Here is a 26843-nt window from a genome sequence, read left to right as displayed (position 1 = left end):
CTGAGTAAACTTTGGCCAGTTGTAAATCTAATGCTGAACGCAAACATACCAGACTGAAGAGTCTTTTGGAGCTGTAATCGGCCTGTTATCCAAAAGTGGCCCTGAAGTCTAAATCCTGCCTGACCCCTGACCTGGTGAACATTGCTCAATCTGAGCACTGGGGACCAGTCAGGGGAACCTGCGGGCAGATTGCGCTTGTCTTCCTGTGATGAATGGAGCTGGCAGACACTGCAGTGACAACACTGTGACCAGACAGCATGCTGGGGATGAACACACTCTCAGTGAAAGCAGGCTGGTTTCTGATAATGGGGTTATCTTGTACGGGTGGGGAGCTGGGGGCTGGCTGGAAGGAAGTCTTTGCAGTGGTCAAATTGACTGACAGGGGGCTGCACTGTATTCACTGTACGGGTGGGAGAGAAAGCATCTTGCACGTGTCGTCACTCTTCAGTTTGTTTTGTTTTGAACCAGTCGTGACCGTTTTCTTCGGAGCCACATAAATGTTCCACTGAACCTGCTGCTTCACAGTTTGACACCTTTTGTGTTCTGCCTCATTAAGAAAAAGTCTATTTTTATAATAGAAGGATACAGGCTAGTTCCCCTGTAAATACACAGAAATGATGGCAAACAAGAATTAAATGCAAAACTCAGAAGTTAAGTCTTGGCTGGCTTCCACCTGGCTCTGGTAGAAATGCTTGATCTTAAGGAAAGATCTGAATACTTGCGGTGGTTCCCATCAGCATCGCAAATATCAGTCCTATAAAGAAGCACAGCTTTTTACAATTACACAGAATTAATCCTTTTGGTTGAAGCTTGTGTTTTTTCATTTGTAGTCATTGTTTTTTTTATTTCTTTTTATAGATATAGTAAAGGGATTCAAGTGGCAGATGGATTGGTGCAATTAGCCCATTCTTTCCTGACCCCAGTGAGGGTCCCTGCCTTTGTTAGCCCAGGAGGGCTGATTGATACTGTATCAATGAGGAAAGCATTATCGCCAACAACAGAGGAGGCTCGTTTAGAAGAAACTGGCCCCATAACTGTGGCCGGCCATTCTAATGCTAATTACATAATGGGAATATTTGTCAAAGTGACCTGTGTTGATGGAAAGCGGGGACAATATTTAAGGAAACGTCAATTTAGGTATTTTATCTGACAGGTTTTTTTAGGTTGCTTTTCCTTCCCCCAACAATCTAAGCATTAAGAGTAGGCCTGCAGCTGTTTCTCTGTAGTTTGAAAGCCAGATAGGAATAGTGCTTGTGTTGCGAGAATTACAACAGCAGATGACTTTGTTCGTGCCACTTACTCCATGGGTATCATGTGTCCTGTACAGTGACGAGGTTAACTAAGCTGGGCCTTTTAAACATTTATTGATCGTGACAAATAGCCACGATATTCATTTAGATGTCTTGATGGGCCATTTTAAATTGCCCTCCCATTTAAATTAGTATGGTCAGGGTTTGCCATATGTAACTGGTTTAATGAAAATATAAATTGGATTAGAGTTGCTACATCCAGCTAATTAAATAATGACAATGCGTTTGCATGCATTTGGATGTAATGCAAATCTTCAATGGGATTTTAATAATTGCAGTAGAGATGCCCAAATTTGCATTGTTAAACTCGGTACTAGAGCAGTTTTAATAAGCACTGCATATTGGTATAAATAAGAAACATTGCTGAAGATCTTGAGTAGTTAAGTTTGCGCTACATGCTTCAATAAACAGTTTGGTCACGTGACAATTCAAATGCTCAGTCTGTCTGACCTGTTACCTGGAGATGGTTTATTATAGCTGCTCATTCAAACAGGTTTGCTGTGGTGTGTGGTTAACTACTTTAAATGTATCCTTGTTCAACTTTAACTTGAAAACGTGACTTCAATGTGCAGATCCCAGTCAGATGGAATAGGAGTTTGCTGTTCCTGTTAAAATGCTAATATACCAGTTACCCCTTATTCAGGTAGCACATTGGGAATAGCTGACACTGTCTTTATAGGAAAGACAAAACAACAAGCCTGATCTTTTGAAACTCTCTTTCAGTTTATTGAGCAAATGCTGTCCTGAATATTTCTATTGGTTGAATGTGGGCATTTTGAATTTGTTAATGAAACAAAGCATGAAATTGTGCGTGGGTGGAGAGGGTGGTAATCCCCCTGAATGGATTTGAATAAAGCAGATGGATTAGGTGTTTGAATTGGACTGACCAGCCCCTAGGCAATGGCAGAGTGAGGGAGGGGTTTCTCCACTCTAAGTGCTTGTCAGTGCTGGCCACTTTTTAATGATTAATGATGTGTACCCAGTCTACCCCAGCCCTACACTGCGGGACAGTTTACTGAGACGGTATTGAGAGTGTTTTTTCCTGCGAGGTAGGAATGGTAATTGATGCACAGTAAAGTGTACTTCCATGTAGTTCCTTACCCTTCCTGTACTCTAGGATGGGCTCTGGAGGAGGAGTGGATTAAATGTGGAATATTGTATGCAGTTTTGTATTAAGTAGGTTTAACAAAGTTACATTACTCAAACAGTGCTTCCCCAGTAAGCAATGCTAAATGTACTAAACAGTGCTGTTCAACTCAACGCAAAGTAATAATGTACTGAATGGACCTAGTGGCTCAGATCTAGTTTGAGCTTCATTGGTCAATGGCTAAATATTTAGTAGCAGTAAACTGAACTCCACCATTTTATAGCAGTTTATTTTAACTCAACACAACAAATACAGTAAGTATGGCCCATATTGCCAAACATGCAATTTTCAGAAACAGGGAATTAAAGAAAGAAATTAATTAGTCCTATGATTTAATTTTGAGCCTGAATATTGTGTTTCTGTGCTCCTGGTCAATATACTGTAGATCAGGGCAGAGCATTTCCCTTCCTAATCATGGGGAGTGTCCCAACAGTCGCAGAAGCTGAAACCTGATCGCCCTGTTCCCCGTGGGAGAGAGGGGGTGATGGGGGAGCTGCTCCAGTAAGTATTTGAAGGTAGGGGAGATCAGATCAAGGGGCCCCCTGTCACACAACAGATGATTAATGTGCCTCTGAAATCTGGCCTCTCACTTTGATATGGGAAGTGACAGACAGCGGGCTGAGAAGTGAGTGCTGTGCTTGCTGTGTGAGGCTGTTGAAATGAAAAGGGAATGTGGAGGGGTGAAGGACAGTGGAGCCGTGGGAGTGATTGTATTTGTATTGAAACTAAGCTCTTCATTTCCCTGTGGAAATGGCACATCCATCATTGAGGAAGGGGAGCCTGACAGCTGAAACCTGTGCAGCACAAGGAAGCTCTTCACTGGGGCAGGAATCCCCCTGAACCTGGAGTCTGGCTGAGTCGGGATGCAGTGCGCCAGACACACCCATAGGGAGAAGAGCCCCAATTGGAACCCGCGATTGTCACTTGATTGGGCTATAAAATAACAAAAACATTTATACTGGCTTGGTGTGTGTGTGTGTCTGTACATTTTTACATATGGGTCAGTGCACATGCATGAAGCAAACCCTGGTATTTGTGACATGGTTACAGTCATCATGTACGTTCAATTAAGAAGCCTTGTGTTATTTTACTGAAAATGATGTGTTTTTTTTTCTTGTATGTTGGAGCTGCAGATGATCACAGTTCAGGTTGTCAATTTACACATGGTGTCAGTAATTACACTACAAAAAAATCTGAATTTACTTGCTGAATGCAAATAACTGTATGCTCAGAATGCAGAGCGTCTTTAAATTATTTTATAAGAAGTGTATTGTTGACTTCTCATAAAATAGAAGTTTATTCATATCAAAATAACAATATTTTAATGTACTACTCCCGGTTTGCCTCAGTGTCAGAATAGGAAACGTCCGTACAGCAGTTTAACAGTGTCCATAATACCCCAATCCAGGACTTTATAACAGTCGCCAATGTCTCGAAGCGGGAATCTGTTTTACAGCGATACAGTCCACATTGGTGTCCAATGGTTCTGCCTGTAGGTTTGAAACCCGGGTGCACAAAGAAACAAATTTGGGGGGAGCGGGAAAGAGAGAACAGTTTTGTTTGTAATTTAATAATAACAGTCTTTGTTAAATGAATACATTGTTATAAATATTGCTTTTGATTTATTATTACGAAAGAAGATACATTAAGCCGTATTCCCACAGAAAGTACAGGACCAGTGCCAGCACTGATGCCTCGTTTTTGTTTTCTAAATTCATTATTTACACACAATGATATTTCCAGTTCAGTGTCGGCAGTCTGGCGGCTTACCCCCATTTACACAGAAGGTGGATATTCCCACATTAACGTAATTTGCTAGTGTTCAGTACCGTGATCAAAACAATGATGCCTTTGGTACCTGCCGTGGTATGCGTGATATGTGTCTCTGTACTTTCTGAATATCACTAATGAAAAGATTGGGAGACATACAGAGAGAATTTAGCCATCACTTGCTTTTTATTACACACAACACCGTGTGTCATTAACTTTTCTACTACTGTGGAATACACATCAGCATCTCCCACAGTTCCATCACATTGTGCGTTTATCTCCTCTTCTGCTCTGATGGGCAAAAGCTCCCTTACTACTTTTTCAGACCAAAAGGCCTCGGTCAATTGACATTTTGTTGGATTTATTTCTTCAATCAACACGTGGCAGAACAGAAAATTGTTTTCTTGGGGGGGGGGGGGGGGGGGAAATCCACCTTGAACGCAAAATGCGGGGTCAGTGGCGGCATTGCAGTTTACACTGAGAAAAAACCATTTCAGTACCGGCACAGAGCCGTGTCTGAACCACCTCGAAAGGTGGTTCAGTGCCGGCATAAAGTGTGACTGCTTTTTACCGGCACTTCCCATTTACATTGAAAGTGATACCGCATCAGTGCCAGAACAGACACGGCAATTTGCTTCTGTGTAAACATGCCTTTAGACACCAATTGGTACGGGAGTCTTTTGTAAGGTCGTACAGAGTTCTTAATTTTTAGTTGATGCACATCAAACATTATTAAACTAGTCATTTCTTGTACTTTTTTTTTTTTTACTGTTGCCAGTACAGTATAGATGTATATTGTTCAGAAGCAGTTTCAGCTACTTGCTCTCTTTATACAGTAGAAATCTTGTTTCTTATTGCTTCTTTCTGCTCGTATTCAATAATAGCCTAAATCTTAAATCCCAGGGCTCGAAGTTAACAGCGGCCATGCGGGAATTGCCGCAGTGCCCCTCAAAATGTTTGTCTATTCACAGCCATGACGGCCGCAGTGCCCTTCAGCTACAGCAACTAGAGAGACGCCTGTATTAGTAAGTGTTTGGGTCCGAACAACCTCATGATTATGTGATTTGCGTGGTTAAGTCACACCAATTCCATACACAACACTTGTGTCAATATGTATGAATGTATTTACGCACGGGGATTGCACAGTCACTTCACATGCAGATTAAAGTGGGTATTTGTATGGGGGCACGGGGATTGCACAGTTAGTTAACGTGCAGACTGCGCCTGCTCAGATTGAGTGATTTTAACAAGCAATCGAGCCAGGCACAGCAGCATAAGAGGCACGCACCTTTCACTCGGGGTTGGGTGTTGGGTGAGGAGAGAACGAGAGTCTGGAGGTACAGAAAGAATTGCTATTCGTGCTGACTGTAAATCCGCACGTTACTTGTTTTTGGTTTGTCTCGCCGTGTTTGTTTAGTGTCTCTTTTTTTTGGCAAACATGCCGTTTATTTTGGTGTCTCAGTTTTTGTTTTGTTTAAATCTTTTATTTTCAATAAACTCGCGCATCCGTGCTTACACACCACAGTACTGTTGTGATTTCCTTCCTGGTCTGACATCACCACAGGCCGTTGTTATTGTTTTAGTAATACTTTGGGGTCTTGGCAAGTTGTTGTATTTTAAGCAGTTGAATATGATGTCAACCAACTTGCTCTTGAAGAGGCGCCTAACAGTTGGATTTGGTGACCAATTTGTTTTGGCCTAAGCCAATGGCTTCTAAGGCAAAAAGTTAAGCCCCTTTCACACTGGCACTCCTACCTGGGTTCTGGCTACCCGGGTAACAATCCTGCGTCGTGTGAAACCACGTACATGGATCGTACCCGGGTCCCAGCGACCCACTGCAGGATGTGGGTCTACACGCTTTGACCCGGGTTAAGCGAGACAAAGTGCATGACGGCCGACGCAATAACAAACAGCCACGTCTGCGTGAAGGTTTTCAAAATATTTAGCCATATTTTTGTTGCTTCAGGCACACCATGAGCCAGATTGCAGTAGGGATGAAGAAACATTTGCTCTAATCAACATTTGGGCTGACGGTTCAATCCAGAGAAGCTTGGATGGAATTGTCATTAACAAGCTGCTTCCGAGGCATTGATTTGCGCAGTGTGTACTTGCGTCTGTCACCCAGGTGAACACACGAAATCACATACCCGACCCACATGACACCAGGTCCTGACCCGGTACCGACCCGGGTAGGTCATGAAAGGGGCTTTAGTCTAGAGACCTGTCTAGGCTGCTGGTTGACAAAAAAACATAATTTTCTGAATAAATAAGTAGGTAAGTTAAACTGTGTTTCTTTCTGTGGCCAATAATTGGCTTTATCTATGAATCCTAAACAGAATTGCACAGCATCCTACACTTTGCCTTGACTTGAGTTTAGTGCTCTATACAGATTTATTAAACTAAGGCCATTTTGGAGCACTGTAGTCCAACGTTACAAATTATTATCGTCTGTGTATTTAAATATCTTAAAATGATCTTTGACACCTGAAGCAAGACAGCAGCTAAATAAGAATATGTTAATTTATTTATTTATTTATTTATTTATTTATTTTTTACAGTTACCCATTATAGTATGCAACTAAATAGAGGAATAGTAAGTTATTTATGAATTGGTTCTGTAACGGGCATTGCTTTGTGATACAGATTTCTGTCCAGTTCCCTGTCACCCAGCCTCCACCCTGTTACGCTTCATTCTGAAAAGATAATTGAAAGACAGTATTTAAACTATTGTTGATTTATATATGGCTGATTACTACATTCTTACATAGTTTAGCTATATGTGCACTCAACTTCTTTAGAATGCAGACTTTGCTTATAATCCAGTTTGTTTACAGCTTCCAAAAGTAATTTTACCATTAGGGTTAGTGGTGTGGCCCCAAAGTTTTGTACACTACCCTGTATAATTTGTGGTTTAAAGCAGCAGAGGTACATTTAAGTTGAGTGAAAATATTTTGCTATCATTTTTTACTGTACTGAGAAAACACGTTTGCAGGAACGTGCAAAAAATACCTCCAATGAAATACAATATAATTTTTTTCATTGGAGGTATTTATGGTTTTTGAAGGCATGACAACTACATGTGATTTGTATATTTTCAAATCCATAATTTATTCTTACATGATGTAATGGTGTTATGTATATTGTGACATCATTTTTTACTTCTTTCTTTAAATCTGTATTAATTCTAATTAACATTATTTTATATAAACTTATATTTATATTATCATGCAATGCTGGCTCTGAGGATCAGCCTTGGCCTTCCCAGCGCATCAACATGCACAACTTTTGAATTCATTTTGTTTACTATTTATTTAAATGTCATATATTTATTGGAGTTAATTAGTGCATTCTTTTCTGTTGAGTCCCGCTGGCATAATCGTGTTCAGTCTATTTATCCATTTTATTCTTCTATATGTCGCATTGTCTAATTTTAGCTGTTCTAAACTACAAACTTTACATCATTTATGTCATGTCCTTGACTGAAGTGCTGTACTATTGGTTCATTCATTTTTTTATTTCTATTTAATGAAAGGTGGATCTGAATTATTTTATATAAAGTTGTTCCAGTCTCTCCAACATATTTTATTTCATCACATTTCTCACAGGCTATTCCATAAACAACACTGCTATTTTTACAGTAGGTATTAGTTTTTTGTGGATATGTGTTCTTATGTTTAATTATGTTTTTACTTTTGTCCCTGTATTTACACACTTTACATGTACTAGTGAAAGTATTTGTAGAACCTATTCTGTCAATTATTCTTTTATGTTTACTGCCCTTATGTACTAAGAAAAAATATATTAATGAAGAGAGCCACAGTATACTAATTTAAATATAATTTGCGTCATCTTAGCGAGAGTTGAGTAACATTTTTTCAAATAAAATAGCGGCAGTTGAGTTGTGGTTTGCTGCAGCAGAGGGTGCCCGAAGGATAACCTCTATACATGCAAGGCTGCAAGAATCAAAATAACATTGTTTTTGTTAATTTTTTTATAAACCTTTATTTTACTAGGTAAGCACATTGAGATTAAAATCTCTTTTACAAGTGTGACCTGGCCAAGAAAGACATAAAACAAACAGTACCAAGTCTACTCAACTACTTAAAACAAGCACAACTCTCAAGTAGATAATCGTGCAGCTTGCTCTTAAATTGTACTAAAGTTATTCGGGACTGCAGCTTGAGTTTAGATTGTAAATCATTCCAAGACCAAGGAGCAGAATAGGCAAATGATCTTTTAGCAGCCTCTGTACACACTTTAGGAACCATGAAATTCAAAAATGTATGCGATCTAATACTGTAGTTACAAAAAGCGACTAGAAAGTATTGATTTATATATGGAGGTAATTTACAAAGAATAGCCTTATATAACAGAATATACCAGTGCTTCAACCTTTGCAAAGCCAAAGAGGTCCAGCCAACCAAACTGTATAACACACAATGAGGAGTACTGTAACTTCAATTCGTAATATATCTCAAGGCTGCATCATATATAGGATCCAGTTTGCTGAATGTTAAGGGCGATGCAAACCTATAGACTGTGTCCCCCTAATCAATTAGTCGTAAGGATATACAAGCAGTTAGACGGTTTTTTTTGTAGCTACAGAAAAACAAGATCAGAGTCTATAAAAGAAGCCTCTCATGAATTTCAATTTTTTTGCAAGATTATCAACATGGACCTTAAATCGAGATTACAATATGCCCAGATATCTCAATAACTTTATCAAAAGTAACTAAAGATGAGTGTAAATATCATGTGTACAGTGCATTCTGTTCCCTCTTCATTTGACCTATTTTTTAATACTAATATATATATATATATATACATATATATATATATATATATATATATATATATATATATATATATATATATATATATATATGTAAATATATATAAATGAAAGACCGTTTAATGTAGTCATATAGTAGCCCCTCGCTAAACCGGACACGTTTGTCCAACATAAGGAGGTGTCGGGTTTAAAAACAATACAATAAAATCGCACACGCATACATTTACAGTTCTCGACGTATTTTAAATATAAATTTGCACTGAAATAACACAGATGTTTTTTGGGTACGCTGCACATTTACCTTATGTAAAAATATAAATCTGTATACAGTACAGTAGTAAAATCAAATACCTAACACACTTTTTTTGTACTTTAGCCTACTGGTAACACAAAATAAATCATACTGCTGCATTGTACACATTGCTGTACAATGTGAATAAAAGATTATTTTAAATTGAAACTAAATCATTTTAGGGTTTTTTTATTTTTTTATTTTAATTATTATTATTTTTAACTTGGCCTACTTAGTAGCCTAGACAATTAATACGCAATAGATAATGGTCCTATACAGATGCTCAGAATGAGCTGGAGGGCAGCAGTGTGGAGTAGTGGTTAGGGCTCTGGACTCTTGACCGGAGGGTTGTGGGTTCAATCCCTAGTGGGGGACACTGCTGCTGTACCCTTGAGCAAGGTACTTTACCTAGATTGCTCCAATAAAAACCCAACTGTATAAATGGGTAATTGTATGTAAAAAATAATGTGATATCTTGTAACACTTGTTAGTCGCCCTGGATAAGGGTGTCTGCTAAGAAATAAATATTATAATAATAATAATAATAATAATAATAATAATAATAATAATAATAATAATAATAGTGGCACATGTGTGCAGTCTATTGCTCCCAACACGCTGGGAAAATCAGAAATGTCAAGTACATCCTGACTGTAGTGAAAATTAGGTACTTGGGTGTTTGTCTCAAAAATGCATTGAGCACAACTGGCAATATATGAGGAAAAAGTAGACTGGGGAATGCCAGCAACAATTGCGACTGTTTAAAACATGCTTTCAAAAGTTGTTAACAAATTGATGCAATTGTAAGTGTCGTAACTGCCCGCAGCTTTAGTACATCTTTTTACAATATTTTGGATCCCTTATTTGCACACTCATCTCCACCCTGTTTGTGTGAATTTCTGCAGGAACGCCCAGAATTACGCAAATAAGAACTGTGGCTGCAAAGCATTCGTTAAAATGATGCTAACAGCGTTTCACGCTACACTTCCGACTGGTTTGCAGCCGATTGCGACAGATGCAACACTTTAGTACATCTGCCCCATAGTGTTTGTGTTTTAACACTTTTTGGTACACGTCGGGTCCTGTTTGAAACGTGAAGGCGGTGTTGCTTTTTGTATGGACTGGCTGTCAGATAGCAGGCCTGCGAGCAGGGCTCCTGGAAACGCTGCTGTTGTGTGGTCTGTACTGATTACAGTAGCCATCCAAGCCTTCAAAGCTTTATTCGTTATTTGTTGCCTGATTTCTTTGTAATTGCTAGGTTATTTTCTCCTGTAATTATATACATATCAGGTTTTACTTTCTTAAGCTGAAAGTCATCGTGCTGACTCAGATAACAGTCTGCGGTGCTAGAAATTCCTTGCACTCTGGCTGGGTTCAGCATCGACTCCATCATAACTTAAACACTGCTCACAGCGCCTGGCCTACATGTGTGCTGTACTGTGGCAATAAATGAGAATAAAACAAATCAGCACTATATGCCATCACAAAAACTTTACTGACGGCATGCAAAATGCCAGGATGTTAAACGTGTTCAAATGTTGACAGTCTCTGTAGGCAAATCCTCCTACTAATCGTCTCTAGTTCTTTACCCAGCGAAAGGCTTGGATCTGATATGACCTGCCGCACAGTTCTGATCATAGTCTGTGTGAAGTGCTGTTTTCAACACCTACTGTTATAACAAATGGCCATGTTTAATCCACAATCTCTCCTCAACTGCCATAATTTTTTATCCTTGATTGCTACAGTCATCTGTTATATTTGAGTGTTTTAATTGAAGTGGGCAGGGTCTTAACAACAGGGCCTTCCCTCCAGAGCCAGTTGCTTTCAAGTCGTCCTTTGACAGTGGATCAGGGCTGCATGTCTGCTGTGGGGCTCCCTGTAAACTGGGCTTGTTGACAGTGGATCGGGGCTGCATGTCTGCTGTAGGGCTCCCTGTAAACTGGGCTTGTTGACAGTGGATCAGGGCTGCATGTCTGCTGTAGGGCTCCCTGTAAACTGGGCTTGGGGAGCAAGGCAAATGTTTTCATCGGGGTTGTGAGATTTCTCTGTGCTGAGGTAGTTTTCTACATTCGGTAGGGTATTCGAACCCTGTCTTGGAGTCAAAAGGACAAGGATTATTCTTACTTTTGAGCCTTCCCTCAACAGCAGGTCATAGGGATCTACAGTATTACTCACGGCTTGAGCTAATAAAAGCTCTAAGCAACAGTTTATTTGAATGAAACTTTACAGCTATATAACAGTGAATATAGGTCAATAAAATCATAAGTTCCTTTTTGGCTGTATCTTGAAAACCTTGCTAATTGTACAGAGTTCTAGACTGCTGAGGACCCTTAAGCTAATCGGAGCTCTTCATGCCGGACCTCACAGGGCTTTTACTGTGCCGCCTTGTCAGTACTGGTACGATTGACAGCACCTGCTTTAAAATAACATTTATAAATAAACCAATAAATCATACATGAGGCACCTCTAGGAATTCCATTTAACTGCAAAGTCAATTGAAAACGGTGACATCACAATAGGCCATGTATCTCTGCTACGCTAACAGTACCGGTATTCTCTTCACATTCTCTTCAGTGAAAAACTAAATAAAGGTTTGTAATGAATAGAAAGAAAGATCAGTGGATTATTCACTTGCATGTTAATAAAGCAGTATATAATAGTTCTAGGGCAATAAGAGCCTGTCTTGGGGCAATATCGACACTTGCAGCGGGTAAACTGTTCATGCACAGAATCGAGCTCTTTGAAAGGGGGTCTTGTTTAATGTCATCTAATGCTTTTAAAATGCCAGTCTCTGCATGCATTTGAACCCAACATGTCACATGACATCTACTTTGCAGCTGTTCTCTGTCTATTGATTACTTTAACAGACCTAGAAATGGTGCTTCTGAGCTAATGTCTTTATCTGTCAATCTGTGTGGCCATTGATTTTAGCAGCTATAGCTCTGTATTAAATAAGCAGGTGGAGGATTGATTTTAGCAGCTATAGCTCTGTATTAAATAAGCAGGGGGAGGATTGGTTTTAGCAGCTATAGCTCTGTATTAAATAAGCAGGAGGAGGATTGGTTTTAGCAGCTATAGCTCTGTATTAAATAAGCAGGAGGAGGATTGGTTTTAGCAGCTATAGCTCTGTATTAAATAAGCAGGAGGAGGATTGATTTTAGCAGCTATAGCTCTGTATTAAATAAGCAGGGGGAGGATTGATTTTAGCAGCTATAGCTCTGTATTAAATAAGCAGGAGGAGGATTGATTTTAGCAGCTATAGCTCTGTATTAAATAAGCAGGGGGAGGATTGATTTTAGCAGCTATAGCTCTGTATTAAATAAGCAGGGGGAGGATTGATTTTAGCAGCTATAGCTCTGTATTAAATAAGCAGGGGGAGGATTGATTTTAGCAGCTATAGCTCTGTATTAAATAAGCAGGGGGAGGATTGATTTTAGCAGCTATAGCTCTGTATTAAATAAGCAGGTGGAGGATTGATTTTAGCAGCTATAGCTCTGTATTAAATAAGCAGGAGGAGGATTGATTTTAGCAGCTATAGCTCTGTATTAAATAAGCAGGAGGAGGATTGATTTTAGCAGCTATAGCTCTGTATTAAATAAGCAGGGGCAGGATTGATTTTAGCAGCTATAGCTCTGTATTAAATAAGCAGGGGCAGGATTGATTTTAGCAGCTATAGCTCTGTATTAAATAAGCAGGAGGAGGATTGATTTTAGCAGCTATAGCTCTGTATTAAATAAGCAGGAGGAGGATTGATTTTAGCAGCTATAGCTCTGTATTAAATAAGCAGGGGGAGCAGCAGTGACACAATGAATAAGCACGATCGTGTTTGGAGGAGTCCGACTCCACACATGGAATCAATGGGAACGTGTCTTCCTCGTTACAAGCCAGCTTCTATTTTGTGAAGTGAGCAGACCAAGTAGAGAGGACAGGGGGAGCGGAGTTCTGAGCTCTGAACTAATGAATGGCTCAGGGACTGGATTAAGTAAAGATCACCTACTTAGTCTTGAAAATGGATCGCTCCACTCTAATACCTGTTACAGGCCTTTAGACTAACGATTGCAATGGGTATTAATAATCGTGTTTAAAATCTGATCTTACACATGCATTAATAATAAATACAGAACACGTGCCACTGAAGTACCATTTTTATTTGAATGAACTCCTGGGTGGTTCTTTTCATTTGTTAGCATTACTGAATACAATAACTCTGCAGGCAGAGGGTTTTGAGTTGACGGGCCCTGTTCCTTGTATCTGTTGCGGTTTTAAGTTATTAAAATAGATCCAACTGTGTAAGATCAAGAGAGGGGGTGAGTTTCAAAACTGAAGTGCTGAGCTAGGGGTTGTCTGGAACACATCAACATGAATGAAACATGCCCTCGATGAAACCCTCCCTTTTATTCCGAGCAGAACTGTGCACAGTACGGGGTGTCTGAGGCACTTCTCTCTGTCTTCTGAAACGCACAGAGCTCAGTTTACCAAATGCAGACAAGCTTGGGGCTAGAACCAAACAATACAAATCATGACGTTCTCATGAGGGCCTTGTGATTGGGTACGGATTGTCTATATATGTTAGTTTTAAGCTTGTTTATTCTGTAAGGGAGGAATGAAGTGGTGAATCGATGAAAATAATCTACTGTTTTCCCCACATAAAATATTTCTGATTCCAATGCTATTCGGTCAAAATGTGATCGCACAATACAACTGATAATATAAAACATATGTATTTTAATGAAATTATAGAATATGTATAAGATTCTAAATTCCAGTACTTGAGGTTTTGTAAGAAGTGTTATAAAAACATGACTACTTTGTCAGTTTTTGACTTTGAGAGGAAAACCAGCAATTTGCTAAAGCAATTCTCAGCTGAATTGGAAAATGAATTGATTCAAAGATCAAAGGGGGCCTCCTAGAAATCTTTAAACTGAATCTACCATTCCTAGTATTGTGTGTGTGTGTGTGTGTGTGTGTGTGTTCTATAATTAGTTTTTGTATTACTTGCTCTGAACATGATCTGGCTGTTGTGGTTGTGTGTGTTTTAAAAGTAGAATTACCATCTCCACACATGAAATAGCAATCCACTAAAGTATAGATTCAGCCATCTCCACACAGGAAATAGCAATCCACTAAAGTATAGATTCAGTGTTTTTCTAGGCAGCCGTGTTTTCAGCATCTCAAATGAACTGAAATGTCTGCCTTGACTTTCTCATCTCTTCTGTCTCTGTGTTCCGATGCATTAGCTCAGGGGGGTCAAACTCCAATCCTCAAGGGGCGCAGGGTCTTCTGGTTTTCATTCCAGCTTAAGCTCTCAATTAACATAATTGATCTAATTGTTTGTTGAATTTGACATATTTCATATTTTTCAAGGTCTTTTACAGTGGATAGTTTTAAAAATGCACTTGATTCAAGGTACACTAACTATGAAACATTTTGAGGCCTGAAGAGAAGTGTTAAATGTGTCCAGTTAATCAAATAATTAGACCAGTTAAGTAATTGAGAGCTCGGGTGGAACAAAAGCCAGAAGACACTGCGGCCCTCCAGAAACTGAGTTTGACAGCCCTGCATTAGCTTCTAGTTAAGTTGAACTAGTCTGCATTCTGTTTTTCCTATGGTTTCAATGGAGTGTCCCTGTCTTGCAGGCCCTCTGTAATCAAGTCATTGTTTTCAGTGGGCCGCTGCTCTGCTGAGTGACTAGTTCATGTTGCATTGCACTTGTTTTTGTGGCTCTGTGGAAGTGTCACTGAGCTTCAATGTGGCTCTGTGGAAAGTCACTGAGCTTCAGTGTGGCTCTGTGGAAGTGTCACTAAGCTTCACAATGTGGCTCTGTGGAAGTGTCACTGAGCTTCACAATGTGGCTCTGTGGAAGTGTCACTGAGCTTCAGTGTGGCTCTGTGGAAGTGTCACTGAGCTTCACAATGTGGCTCTGTGGAAGTGTCACTGAGCTTCACAATGTGGCTCTGTGGAAGTGTCACTGAGCTTCAGTGTGGCTCTGTGGAAGTGTCACTGAGCTTCAGTGTGGCTCTGTGGGAGTGTCACTGAGCTTCACAATGTGGCTCTGTGGAAGTGTCACTGAGCTTCACAATGTGGCTCTGTGGAAGTGTCACTGAGCTTCAGTGTTGGCTCTGTGGAAGTGTCACTGAGCTTCACAATGTGGCTCTGTGGAAGTGTCACTGAGCTTCAGTCCTGCTGAAGGTTTGAAAAGACTGCAAGGTCTTGGTTAACTTTAAACAAGTCAATGAGTAGAGAACTGCTAAAGCGATGCCTGAGTGGATTTCATACGGTTTATTCAACTTTGTAGTAAACCAAACGTTTCTTTAGTGATTATGTTTGTTTGTGTTTGGTTGGTTGGGCAGTTCAGATTTGTAGATGTGGATGTTTTAAATGTCACTCAAAGGGGATTGTTGCTTTAAATTTCCTAGACTTTGAGGTGCAATTCATGTTGATAAGTTACAGTAAACTCTGCTATACTAAATAAAATTAAAAAAAGCAGCGTTATGAGTTCAATTTAATTTACCAGGCCCGATTCCCAATACATGACAAAACCAACCTTATATTGTGACTGATAATCAGGGTGAAATGAACTGGAACAGCTGCTTTCCTAAATAAAGGTTTAAAACAAGGAGGCCTTGTCAGGAAGTTAGTCATCACGTTATGATGTTGTAGTTAAATGAAGCTCTTATTAAAGGAAGATGGATATCGATGTCGGCTGTGGAGGTTACAGCTCTTATCTCTCTGTTTTATATAGAGACTTTCACTTCTTTAGTAACACTGCCAATGCAATTATACCAAACCCAATTAGGCAGCTGTTACCCATGTGTGCCGCCCTGCAAGCACAGTACAAATTATCACATTACAGAATATCACATTACAGTTATAAAGTACAATAAAATCAGTAGCAAATAAGAGCAAATTCAACTAAGAAAAAAACTGAATCCAGTAAATAATTCCATTTAAGAGCGAGTTCGACTAAGAGCAGTTAACTTTTTAAATATTTACTTATACGAGTGAAGTCCAGGAAGAGCACGTAGTAAGAATGATAAATGGATGAGAATGATTTCAAATAAGAGCAGTTCAGTGCAAGTACAAGCTGATGCAAGTACTGGTACAATTGGGTGCCGTATAATCCAGTATAGTCTAGAATTGTGAGGTTTACGATGCTGTCTGAACAAGTGTCTCTTGAGGAGGCGCCGGAAGGTGGTCAGGGACTGAGCAGTCATTGGGCCGATTTCCACGAGTGTTTTCTGTTTCTCGAGACATGTATGACTCGCCGAATAAACGTGGACCTGGTACTTTTTTTGCGTTTTACATGTAAAGCCTTCCATTTTCCTCGGAATGCCTACTTTTCCTCGATCGCTATGCAAATGAAGGAGAGGGGGAGGGGGGTCAGATTTAAATTAGCCATGCTGACGGCCCACTTAGATTCTCGTGCTGTTGACCGTGAAAGTCCCTGAAATACTGTTTGCATGAGAGAGAATCCACGTCACATCGTGTGTGACGGAAATCGTTATTAAAGATCTGATTTGCTGATGGATAGTGTCTGCTTTTTTATACTTTTGTTTTAGTGTTTTTGCCCACACTGCTTTTCACACATCATCTGTGTGTGTGTGTGGGGGGTGGGGAGAGGGTATATATTTATTAATAATAAACTGGGCCAAATCCGAGTGGTGGTTGAACAGGCGTTTGGGTTATTGAAAGGGAGGTGGTGGATACTACTGAAGCATACTGAAGTGAACCACAAGCTTGTTCCCAAAATTATTACAGCCTGCTGTATCCTGCATGATCTGTGCCAGGACCGTAAGGGGGTGTTCAGGCAAGAGGAGAAACAGCTACCTCAGCCGCCAGCAAGAATTGCACAACAGCGATATGAAGAGGGTCCTGCTATTAGAGATGCACGGCTATCTTTATTTTGAGTAGTATTGTTGTTTCCAAAGAGAAGTCACAAAAATTCTACATCACATTTTATTTTGAGTCGGTTAAACAATGTTTGTGTTGTGCATTGTATCAAGCTGCCTCATCATATCCTCTTCCCTTATGGATATTAACACCCGTGCCTCTTCATCGCTCCAGTGGACGTAAGTGGAAGATGAACACAGGTTTTTCTCAGACGTAACTAGGAGAAATTGCATGGGAGTGTAGTTTTATTCACATTTAAACATAGTACTTAGCAGTATTTTACAATAAAGACGTTTTGACAGGTGTTTGGAAAGCTATTTGCAAGTGTATTCTGAAGTACTGTACAGTAGATGTAACCACCTGAATTCACAAGCCCATGATGCAGTTTATAAAACATTTTTATTAATCGTTTTAAACAGAAACACGGTAAATACAATCTGTAATACTTTACAAACACATTTAGATACATGCATGATTAGCATTATGCACATTTTTAGGGAAGACAGAGAAAAAAGTGGGATTATCTGCAACATCAATCTGATAAGGGAAATACAAGATACATTAATGTCCCTGCTGCCATCTTTGGACCATGGTAACTTATGTATTCCCATGTGACTTTTATGGCAGCTTCAGGAAAGGACTTGAACAAGCTAACATTTTCACGAGAAACTCGTGTTTACGTGTGTAAGTGGCCGTTGATTTCATGAGCATTTCCTGGAATCTCACATGAAAATGGGACTTTCCCGTTTAAATACTGTCTGTTTTCTGGGCCAGTTTCACAAGTTTTTGCAGCCAACATGCACGCGCATTGCCGATTCCTGTGAGAGATAGCACTCGTGTAAAGTGGCCCATTTTTGAAAGAAGTGTTCAGAGTTGCTTGCTTGTCAGTTCGTGAACATCCAGTACTGTGTGTTTTAACTTGGCTCTTTTGACATTGACAGCAGGAATTCTCTCCAGTGCTCTTTACATATTTGTCCAGCTGTCTGTTTTTAGTGTTCCTTTAGTACTGCGGCAGTTTTACAGTTTAAGTTTTGCATAGCGGTGGTTTGACTGTTAGATACACCACTACTCCCAAACTTAATTTATTCTCCTCCATACCTACATTCTCATCCGTGTTATCAATGCAGAATGAAGTATCAACCTGTTTTTAATCAGTTATTTATTCTCTTCCAGGATGAGCGTTGAACGTATGGGCACTGATTTTATATTCATACCACAACGTACTTTATATTTTGTGCACTTTTTCTGGTTGCTGTAATTGGAAAGATCTGCCTAAGTTAGAAGTACCGGTTATGAAGTCATAAACCTTTATTTACAACAATACTTCTTAAATATTGGCTTTTAGTAAGGATTTGCAAACCAGCAAGGAGTTGTGGTTGACACTTGTGAGTACAGAGCAACTGTGTTAGTGATGGCAAGTGAATGCTGAGTGTGTGCAGTTCATGATATTTTAAACAATTGATTCCCTCTTCTGAGTCTCATTCCTTGTTTCATAAGAAATAGTGTGGTTTACAGGTGAAACTATTACAAAATAGGGCAAGTAGTCAAACTTTTTGGCGAACGCTCATGTGTCCATACTGAGAGCATCCAGCAATATGCACAGTCAACTCTTAAGGACAGTAAGAATGAAACTGCTGCAAAGTGTTTCGTAGACAGTTCAGAATTTAGCATCTTCATTACCTAATGGTTAAAGTGGTCTTTTGATATGTAGTCCCAATTCATTCTTTCAGCTTTTTTTCGTGGTTATTTTCTGCGTCTCTCGAGCAAGCGTTCTGCACAAATGAGGTTTCTGTGCGGTTGATTTTCAGTGCTGATGCTCATACTAGCAGACATGTAAAACTACAGCCTACGTACCCTAACATTTAACCTTTTGTAAAAAAAAAAAAAAAAAACCTTAAAAGTGAAAACTGAAGCTGGAAGTTTGAGAGTAAAATATTGAAATAAAGTTGAGTTTGTCGCATGTGTTAAACTACTCTGGGTAGTCTTCCAAATGTGAACTCTTCAAATAAAATACACAGCTTGGAGATCCTTTAACTGAAGGTGTAGGATGTAGGAATGATGCAGATTACAGAGTGGAATTAAATATAGTTTAGGCTTGAATAATACGTTTTGGGTGCATATTTATTTCACTACTGTATATACCACCAACAATAGGCATGTCCCCTTTGTTTTATAGCTTGACATCCTAGTACAGCTTATGCTGTACGTGTCTCAATTTCTACAGGTGTGCAATACTGTGCTGCTTGTTTGATTTCATCCTGTCTGTTCATGCATACAGCAAATAGAGCTGGATGGCTCAGTCTGCAGAGACGAGAGTGCATTCCGCTAAACTCCTTTGCTTTCGGTCTGTCGTCTGCTACTTGTTTAGTTCATACCCTGAGTGACTCGAGAGAGCACAGAGCTGCTTCACCTACTGAACTGACGAGAGAGAACAGAGCTGCTTCACATACTGAACTGACGAGAGAGAGCAGAGCTGCTTCACATACTGAACTGACGAGAGAGAGTTCAGTATGTGACAAGAGAGAACAGAGCTGCTTCCTCACATAATTAACTGATGCAGAAAGACAAGCCAATTAGCAAACTTCTTCTAGATAGAAGAGTTAGTCTCCTGCAATTACACTTTTTTGATGAAATTTAAAACCCATGCATTTGTTTGTGCAGTGCTTGCTGTTCTAGTACCTGTGTAATACCTGCTCTGGTGTCTCTACTTATTTCTACCCATGCATTCGTTTGTGCAGTGCTTGCTGTTGCTCTAGTACCTGTGTAATACCTGCTCTGGTGTCTACTTATGCATGTGTTTATTTTGATTCTAATCTTCACTGGCAGATGAGCTCCCCCCTCGTATCTTTCAGCACCCCTTGCCTTGCCTCAGTTCAGTCCTGCCTCTCATTAGCAGAGGCTGTACAGCAACAGTGCCTAACTATGTTCTGTGGACAAAGTTGAGACCACCCAACTCCCTTTACATGCAATCAAAACCAAACTCCCTCAGTAATAGGCGGCAATTGGATGCAAGTGAATTAACCCACCAGTCCCTTAGCTTGTACTTTTTATTGTATTGCGTGAGTGTTATTAAATGTCAGTGCATATTTTTCAGATTGGATGCCTTGTTGGTCAGATTAGGATCTACTGTACCAAATATACATGGCAGTCAGCACATGTGAATCCAGTGTTTTTTGTGGGGTCCAGGCCCTGCTCTTATTGATGACTCTGCTTTTTGGCTGTACTTAACAGAGAGCAATCTGCTGACTCATGTGTTTGCAGTATAGTTTAGTAGCATTGAACAGGGAGCAGTTTGCTTTCTGTCGTTGTGCAGTGTGGCAGGCCTGCCAGCTCAGCTCTTTCCTGTGCACAGACTCTGCTCTGAGCCCGGTGCACCGCTGCCTGCTGGTGACATCATCATTGGGACTGGCTACTCAACATTAACATTACAAGCCTTTTTTTTAATAGACTGCAATAATGCCTCTACTACAACAAAAATAAGTACTCTGCAGTGCTTTCCTCAAATAATTGGTACTGCACTTGTGCTGTGTAATCCTGGCTTCTCTCAAAGGGAGCTGGCTTCTCTCAAAGGGAGCTGGCTTCTCTCAAAGGGGAGCTGGCTTCTCTCAAAGGGGAGCTGGCTTCTCTCAAAGGGGAGCTGGCTTCTCTCAAAGGGGAGCTGGCTTCTCTCAAAGGGGAGCTGGCTTCTCTCAAAGGGGAGCTGGCTTCTCTCAAAGGGGAGCTGGCTTAATAACAAAAACTGTCACCTGAGAGACGCCAGCTCCCCTTTGAGAGACGCCAGCTCCCCTTTGAGAGACGCCAGCTCCCCTTTGAGAGACGCCAGCTCCCCTTTGAGAGACGCCAGCTCCCCTTTGAGAGACGCCAGCTCCCCTTTGAGAGAAGCCAGGATTACACAGCACAAGTGCAGTACCAATTCTTTGAGGAAAGCACTGCAGAGTACTTATTTTTGTTGTAGTAGAGCCATTATTGCAGTAAGCCAGTGTAATATAGCACAAGTAATCCAGTGTCCACCTAGACTCTCGCCAGTACATTGTATAGAACACTTTCTCAGTGCTCGCTGGGGAAGATATCTCCTATATAAAAAAAAACAAAACTAAAAGTATATTCATAACAATGACTTCTTCATTTAACCCTATTGTATACATATGCTGGGGGCCAGAGTGGGGCTTTGCTAAACTTATCCCATTTATCTGAAAATAACAGTTTTAAAAAGACTATTGACAATTTTTAGAAATCCTGTGCTGCTGTAACCACATGTCAGTTGTTAGTTTTTTTCCTTCTGTTGCTGTTCTCTGTTGTGAAATTACCACGGTTCTTGATAACTCAACTTAATGCAGCTTCCAATATCAAGAGAATTGATGGCTGTGCATCAGATATGTATCCCGCTAATGGACACTGAGAGGAATTGCAAGCCCAGTGTGGTGTCTCTGTGGACCAGCTTTATTGAAATGCTTGACCATCTCAACAGTGCGCAACAACAATCCATTCAGGAGTTGTAGTTTTTGTTGTAACAGATCAATTTTGATAGATTGTTTTCATCCAGGCAGATATCCTTGCTTGTACGCACCTCTTTCCTTCCATTAAGTCTTGAGCAGCAATTCTATTTTACTCCCATCAGGCGTTTTAATAGAGCATGTAAATACAGAATATTTAAAAATGTCCTGTATTTTGAGGAACGTGCTTGACACAATCTTCTTGTAAATAAGCTGCTGTCCACGTTATTAAAATGTCTTCAGTGTCAGGCCTGGTGCACATGAAAGTGTACAGCCAAGATATGATGGGATTTCTATGGGGTGTTTATTTGAATTCTCATGATATCTGCTTCCAATAAACCCTCTGGCTCCCAATCTGCAACAGCGCTGCTGTAAAATGTAGGCTGTTTGGATTAGAGAGAGAAGCATTCGTCAAGGGCTACTTAAACCCTACTAATGACAGCAGCTTGGGTTCCATTCAAAGGGGCAGTGTTGTGGTTTGCAGGCTGCTCTTGCTGTCTAATGGAACACGCTTCGGTGTTCCTGGAAGACCTGTATTGTTTTAGTAGGATGGGGTGTTACGGTTGCATGCAAGCTTGTTGCTATTTATACAAATGAATCATGGAATTAAAGTTTTTGGGTGCTCTTGGCGACTGTCCAAACAGATAAACACTTGTATAAAAAGGTACGAGTCTGTTTTGGTTAAGTTGTTGCACTTTAAGAACCTCTTGCTCACTACAGTATTTTGATTTAAAGGGTAAACCTCAGGGTGTGTTTTCATTGGGTATTATTTTTATACATCAACCCCCCCCCCCCCTAAGAAAAGCATCTGTTTGAAACAGCATCCCCTGACTCTGCAGATCCAAATTCAATGCAAAGTTATTCATTTCCTGTATCCTTAATGTGCTGTGCCCGTGCCTGGGAGGAGTGCTGTCGTTCTCAATTATTTAAAGAATCCCAGTGATGTAGAATCAGCGATATTTAATTTACTGCTGTGGCCTCAAGGACTGCCATCCATTATTAAAGGCCTTTAATGTGGGCAGCTGTTTTAGTCTAAAAATAGGTCAGAGGTCAGATGTAATGACCTTATTTTTACAGAGACGGAGGCTGAGTTACAGCATGCCGAACAGGGGAGGAATGACGTTACTCGTCTTTCCTTTTTTTATGGTTTTATTTGTTAAAGCTGTTTAAGAGGTTAAAATGTGCCTTGCTTTGTGTATTGAAGATTGAGTTGTGAAGCTTGTAGACCCAGACCTCCAGTGAGCTTCACTGCCTGTATCGCAGTGTGAGAGGGCCAGCTCTTGCAGTCTGGATCTCTGTAGGAAATGCAGTTAGCTGGGAGAGCTCTGTAAATAAAAATTAAAAAGGATCATGAGGGGGTTTGTCCGCTAGGCCTGAGGCCCCTCCCCAAGGAATAGTGACCTCTGACCTCGGCAGTCATTAATCATGATGTGCCAGATCACAGTAATCTGCCCTGACAGGTGACAGATTGTGAAAGTGGTCAGAGAAGGCAGCCAGTCAGCCAGTTTTCATATATCTGAAGCCAGTGTCTATTGGCTGCTTTCAGTTTTCAGTAGCCAATTAGCTACAGTCTAGCTCTATTATCCATTACGGTCGCAGTGGTCCTATTATTTGGATGAATAGGCAGTGGCACCTTGTGTTTCATTGCCAGTCTGTGCTGACCATCTCGTTATGGCATCCAGTCAGCACCAGCGTGTCATTTCAGTTGCAAATTAGCAGTGGCTCACTAGGCCCAGATAGCAGCACTGTGGTAAAGCCAGAGCTGTCCAGATAGCAGCACTGTGGTAAAGCCAGAGCTGTCCTGTTGAGAGACATGGCTGGTGTTGGATTCATGGGGCTCCAATATGTTTGTCAAAATCGGACGTGTGTGAACAGTGTGGGGCTAATAGTCTTGTATGCTGTTTTCAAAATTCATTCACAGACTTCATATATACATTTTCTGGTGATTTTGGAAGCCTATATGCTAAAGAAATGGACTCTAACCCCTTATCCATACAGTAAAGGTTTGATACAATCTTCATTCTGCCTTTATCCCCTCTACTGGACTGAAATGAATGAGCAATCCACGATGCCGCTTCTCTTATCTTTATCAGAAGTGATTGCACATCAAGCTGGCAATCAATTGGGGCATTGACTAATTCTTCCACCACCATCCTGCTTAATACACAGGTCAATAAAAGTGGACTGACCTCTTCTGTTGAACTGATTATTTAATGTACAATTGATATCCAATACTCCATTAGAAAGCACTTGTCTTCAATAAAGGGGCCTGGCATTTAGATTTCACATTCTGTCACATTCTGTCAGAAAAACAGAAAAATATAGATGACACACATTTTCCTAAAAGGAGATATTAGAAGCACCACTAAATCAAAACCTGTTCTGATTTAAGGCGTCGATAAAACTTATCGATAGGATGCTAAATTTAAAATGAAGTAATTCAGTTTGCTCTCAACTCGGTCTCTTGTTGGTGTGGATGAATGCCCTCATGCTTGTGCTCTGCCCTGCTCTGCTGTGCTGTGCTGTGCTCGCTCTTGGTGTGGATGAATTCCCTCATGCTTGAGCTGTGCTGTGCTGTGCTCACTCTTGGTGTGGATGAATGCCCACATGCTTGTGCTGTGCTGTGCTCGCTCTTGGTGTGGATGAATGCCCTCAAGCTTCTACTCTGCTGTGCTGTGCTTGCTCTTGGTGTGGATGAATACCCTCATGCTTGTGCTCTGCTCTGCTGTGCTGTGTTCGCTCTTGGTGTGGATGAATACCCTCATGCTTGTGCTCTGCCCTGCTGTGCTGTGTTCGCTCTTGGTGTGGATGAATACCCTCATGCTTGTGCTCTGCCCTGCTGTGCTGTGCTGTGCTCGCTCTTGGTGTGGATGAATACCCCCATGCTTGTGCTCTGCTGTGCTGTGCTGTGCTCTCTCTTGGTGTGGATGAATGCCCTCATGCTTGTGCTGTGCTGTGCTGTGCTCGTTCTTGTTGTGGATGAATGCCCTCATGCTTGTGCTGTGCTGTGCTGTGCTCTCTCTTGGTGTGGATGAATGCCCTCATGCTTGTGCTGTGCTGTGCTGTGCTGAGCATGCTCTTGGTGTGGATGAATACCCTCATGCTTGTGCTCTGCTGTGCTGTGCTTGCTCTTGGTGTGGATGAATGCCCTCATGCTTGTGCTCTGCTCTGCTGTGCTGTGCTGAGCATGCTCTTGGTGTGGATGAATGCCCTCATGCTTGTGCTCTGCTGTGCTGTGCTGTGCTCGCTCTTGGTGTGGATGAATGCCCTCATGCTTGTGCTCACCCCCTGCTCTGCTCTGCTCGCTCTGCAGGCACTCCGGTGAACAGAATTCCCATCATGGCGAAGCAGGTCCTGGACTTGTACACGCTCTACAAGCTGGTGACGGAGAAGGGAGGACTGGTGGAGGTGATCAACAAGAAGATCTGGAGGGAGATCACCAAGGGACTTAACCTGCCCACTTCAATAACCAGCGCTGCCTTCACTCTCCGGACACAGTACGACAAGCCATTATTCACATGATCAGAGTCACGCATGTCAAATCACTGTTAGAGTTCACCTTGTTGTTCATTGTATGGATGTGGAACGGAGCATAGATCACGGTTGTAAAGGTTATACAGTAGTTCATGAGTACAATCTTCCTTTTTGCCATTTATAAGGAGTTATTACCTGGTGTGCCTCTTATTATAACAGAAATCATTTGGCAGTTAGAGCAGACAGTACCCAAACTGCATGAGATCTCATATAACAAAATTAACATATTTATACTCCTCTTTCTGTAGCAGCTACCTTGTATTATTGGGTCATTCTTGAAATTACAGGGGTTTTTATAGCTCAGACACACTGACCCAGAACTACATCATATTCAGTTGTGACAAGTTAACAGAAATTAACCATGAAATAATTTTACTTAATACATAGTAGTCATTTATAGACTTCTTTTGCAGTATGATTGTGTTTAAAATATATTTATTATAGCTAGTGTCCCACAGTCTTGTTTAATATGACTCTAATATGTGATTCCTGAGGGAATTTTTACCACTAATCTTCCACAACAGAAACCAGACCTGGTAGGCTAGCCAGTTTTGTTTCTATTAAGGTAGTAGACACACAAGCTTCCTCTTTGCTTTCTGGCCCTCTCTGAACTAAATAGCCAATTTAAGATCTGTTTTGTCTCCTGGGAAACCAAACAAAACTGTAAACAAATGAATAAAATTACTTCCTGCAGGCAGCACCATTGACCTTGAGCAACGTTCATGAGTTCTGAATTCACATCGATACATATTGAATGGGTGGAGGTTGTCCATATTGATTGTGTTTTCCTTATTGGAATTCCAGACTGCCTATCCTTTCAGTGTTATTAGGTGGGTGGTAATCCTGTTTTTTAACCCAATTGTCCAGAGTAGTTCTCTTCCTGTTGTGAAGGCAATAGTATTGTATTTTCCCGTCTGACCCCAGTGTAACCTATTGTGAGGCTCGCTTCTGCTTGTTCCCCAAAACCACCTTTACAATGAGATGCCAGACAGACACTCCATTTAAATGCAAACGATAGCTGCCTGGTTTACTATGCTGCTTTAGTGTAATGTCTTTATCTACCAGCATCCGAAGGAGCAGCTTGCAGTGCTATAAAAACAGAGCTAGTGCTGGGAGAGAAGCAAACGCGTCCCTGTGTGTCGCCCGTTCTCCATCCCAGGAAGGGATTTCACTGCAGAAGCAAGATTCCAAGAGGCTATGGAGCTCCCAGAATCATTCCATAAGTCCCGGGCTCTTCCATTCATCACAGAGCTCTCAATGAGTAGTCCTGAAATAAACACATTTTATAGTAAACATGTAGTCCTCTTTTGAAACGTGATATCTGGAACATGACTTGGTTAAAAAAATCTGTTTGCAAGCCCTGATTTCAGGTAGTGCTGCACCTCCTTGATAACTGGAAGGGGACATTGTCTTCAAGTCTTAGAACATAAGAACATAAGAAAGTTTACAAATGAGAGGAGGCCATTCAGCCCATCTTGCTCATTTGGTTGTTAGTAGCTTATTGATCCCAGAATCTCATCAAACAGCTTCTTGAAGGATCCCAGGGTGTCGGCTTCAACAACATTACTGGGGAGTTGGTTCCATACCCTCACAATTCTCTGTGTAAAAAAGTGCC

At 40.8% G+C, this 26843-nt stretch overlaps 1 protein-coding gene across 4 annotated transcripts in view; it reads left to right on the top strand.

Moving 5' to 3' along the window:
• The window catches only part of LOC117429372 (AT-rich interactive domain-containing protein 3B-like), a 66167-nt gene that overhangs the window by 28392 nt on the left and 10932 nt on the right, over positions 1 to 26843 (top strand). For all 4 annotated transcript variants that reach the window (XM_058998399.1, XM_058998398.1, XM_058998396.1 and 1 more), the window contains one exon: positions 25008 to 25191. In XM_058998399.1, coding sequence (XP_058854382.1) covers positions 25008 to 25191 — 184 coding nt within the window. The remainder of the gene's footprint in view (positions 1 to 25007; positions 25192 to 26843) is intronic.

The sequence above is a fragment of the Acipenser ruthenus genome, chromosome 24, assembly GCF_902713425.1.
Source record: "Acipenser ruthenus chromosome 24, fAciRut3.2 maternal haplotype, whole genome shotgun sequence".
In the NCBI taxonomy this organism is placed as follows: domain Eukaryota; kingdom Metazoa; phylum Chordata; class Actinopteri; order Acipenseriformes; family Acipenseridae; genus Acipenser; species Acipenser ruthenus.
Note: the sequence above shows the minus strand (reverse complement) of the source record. Positions and strands in the feature narration are given on the sequence as shown.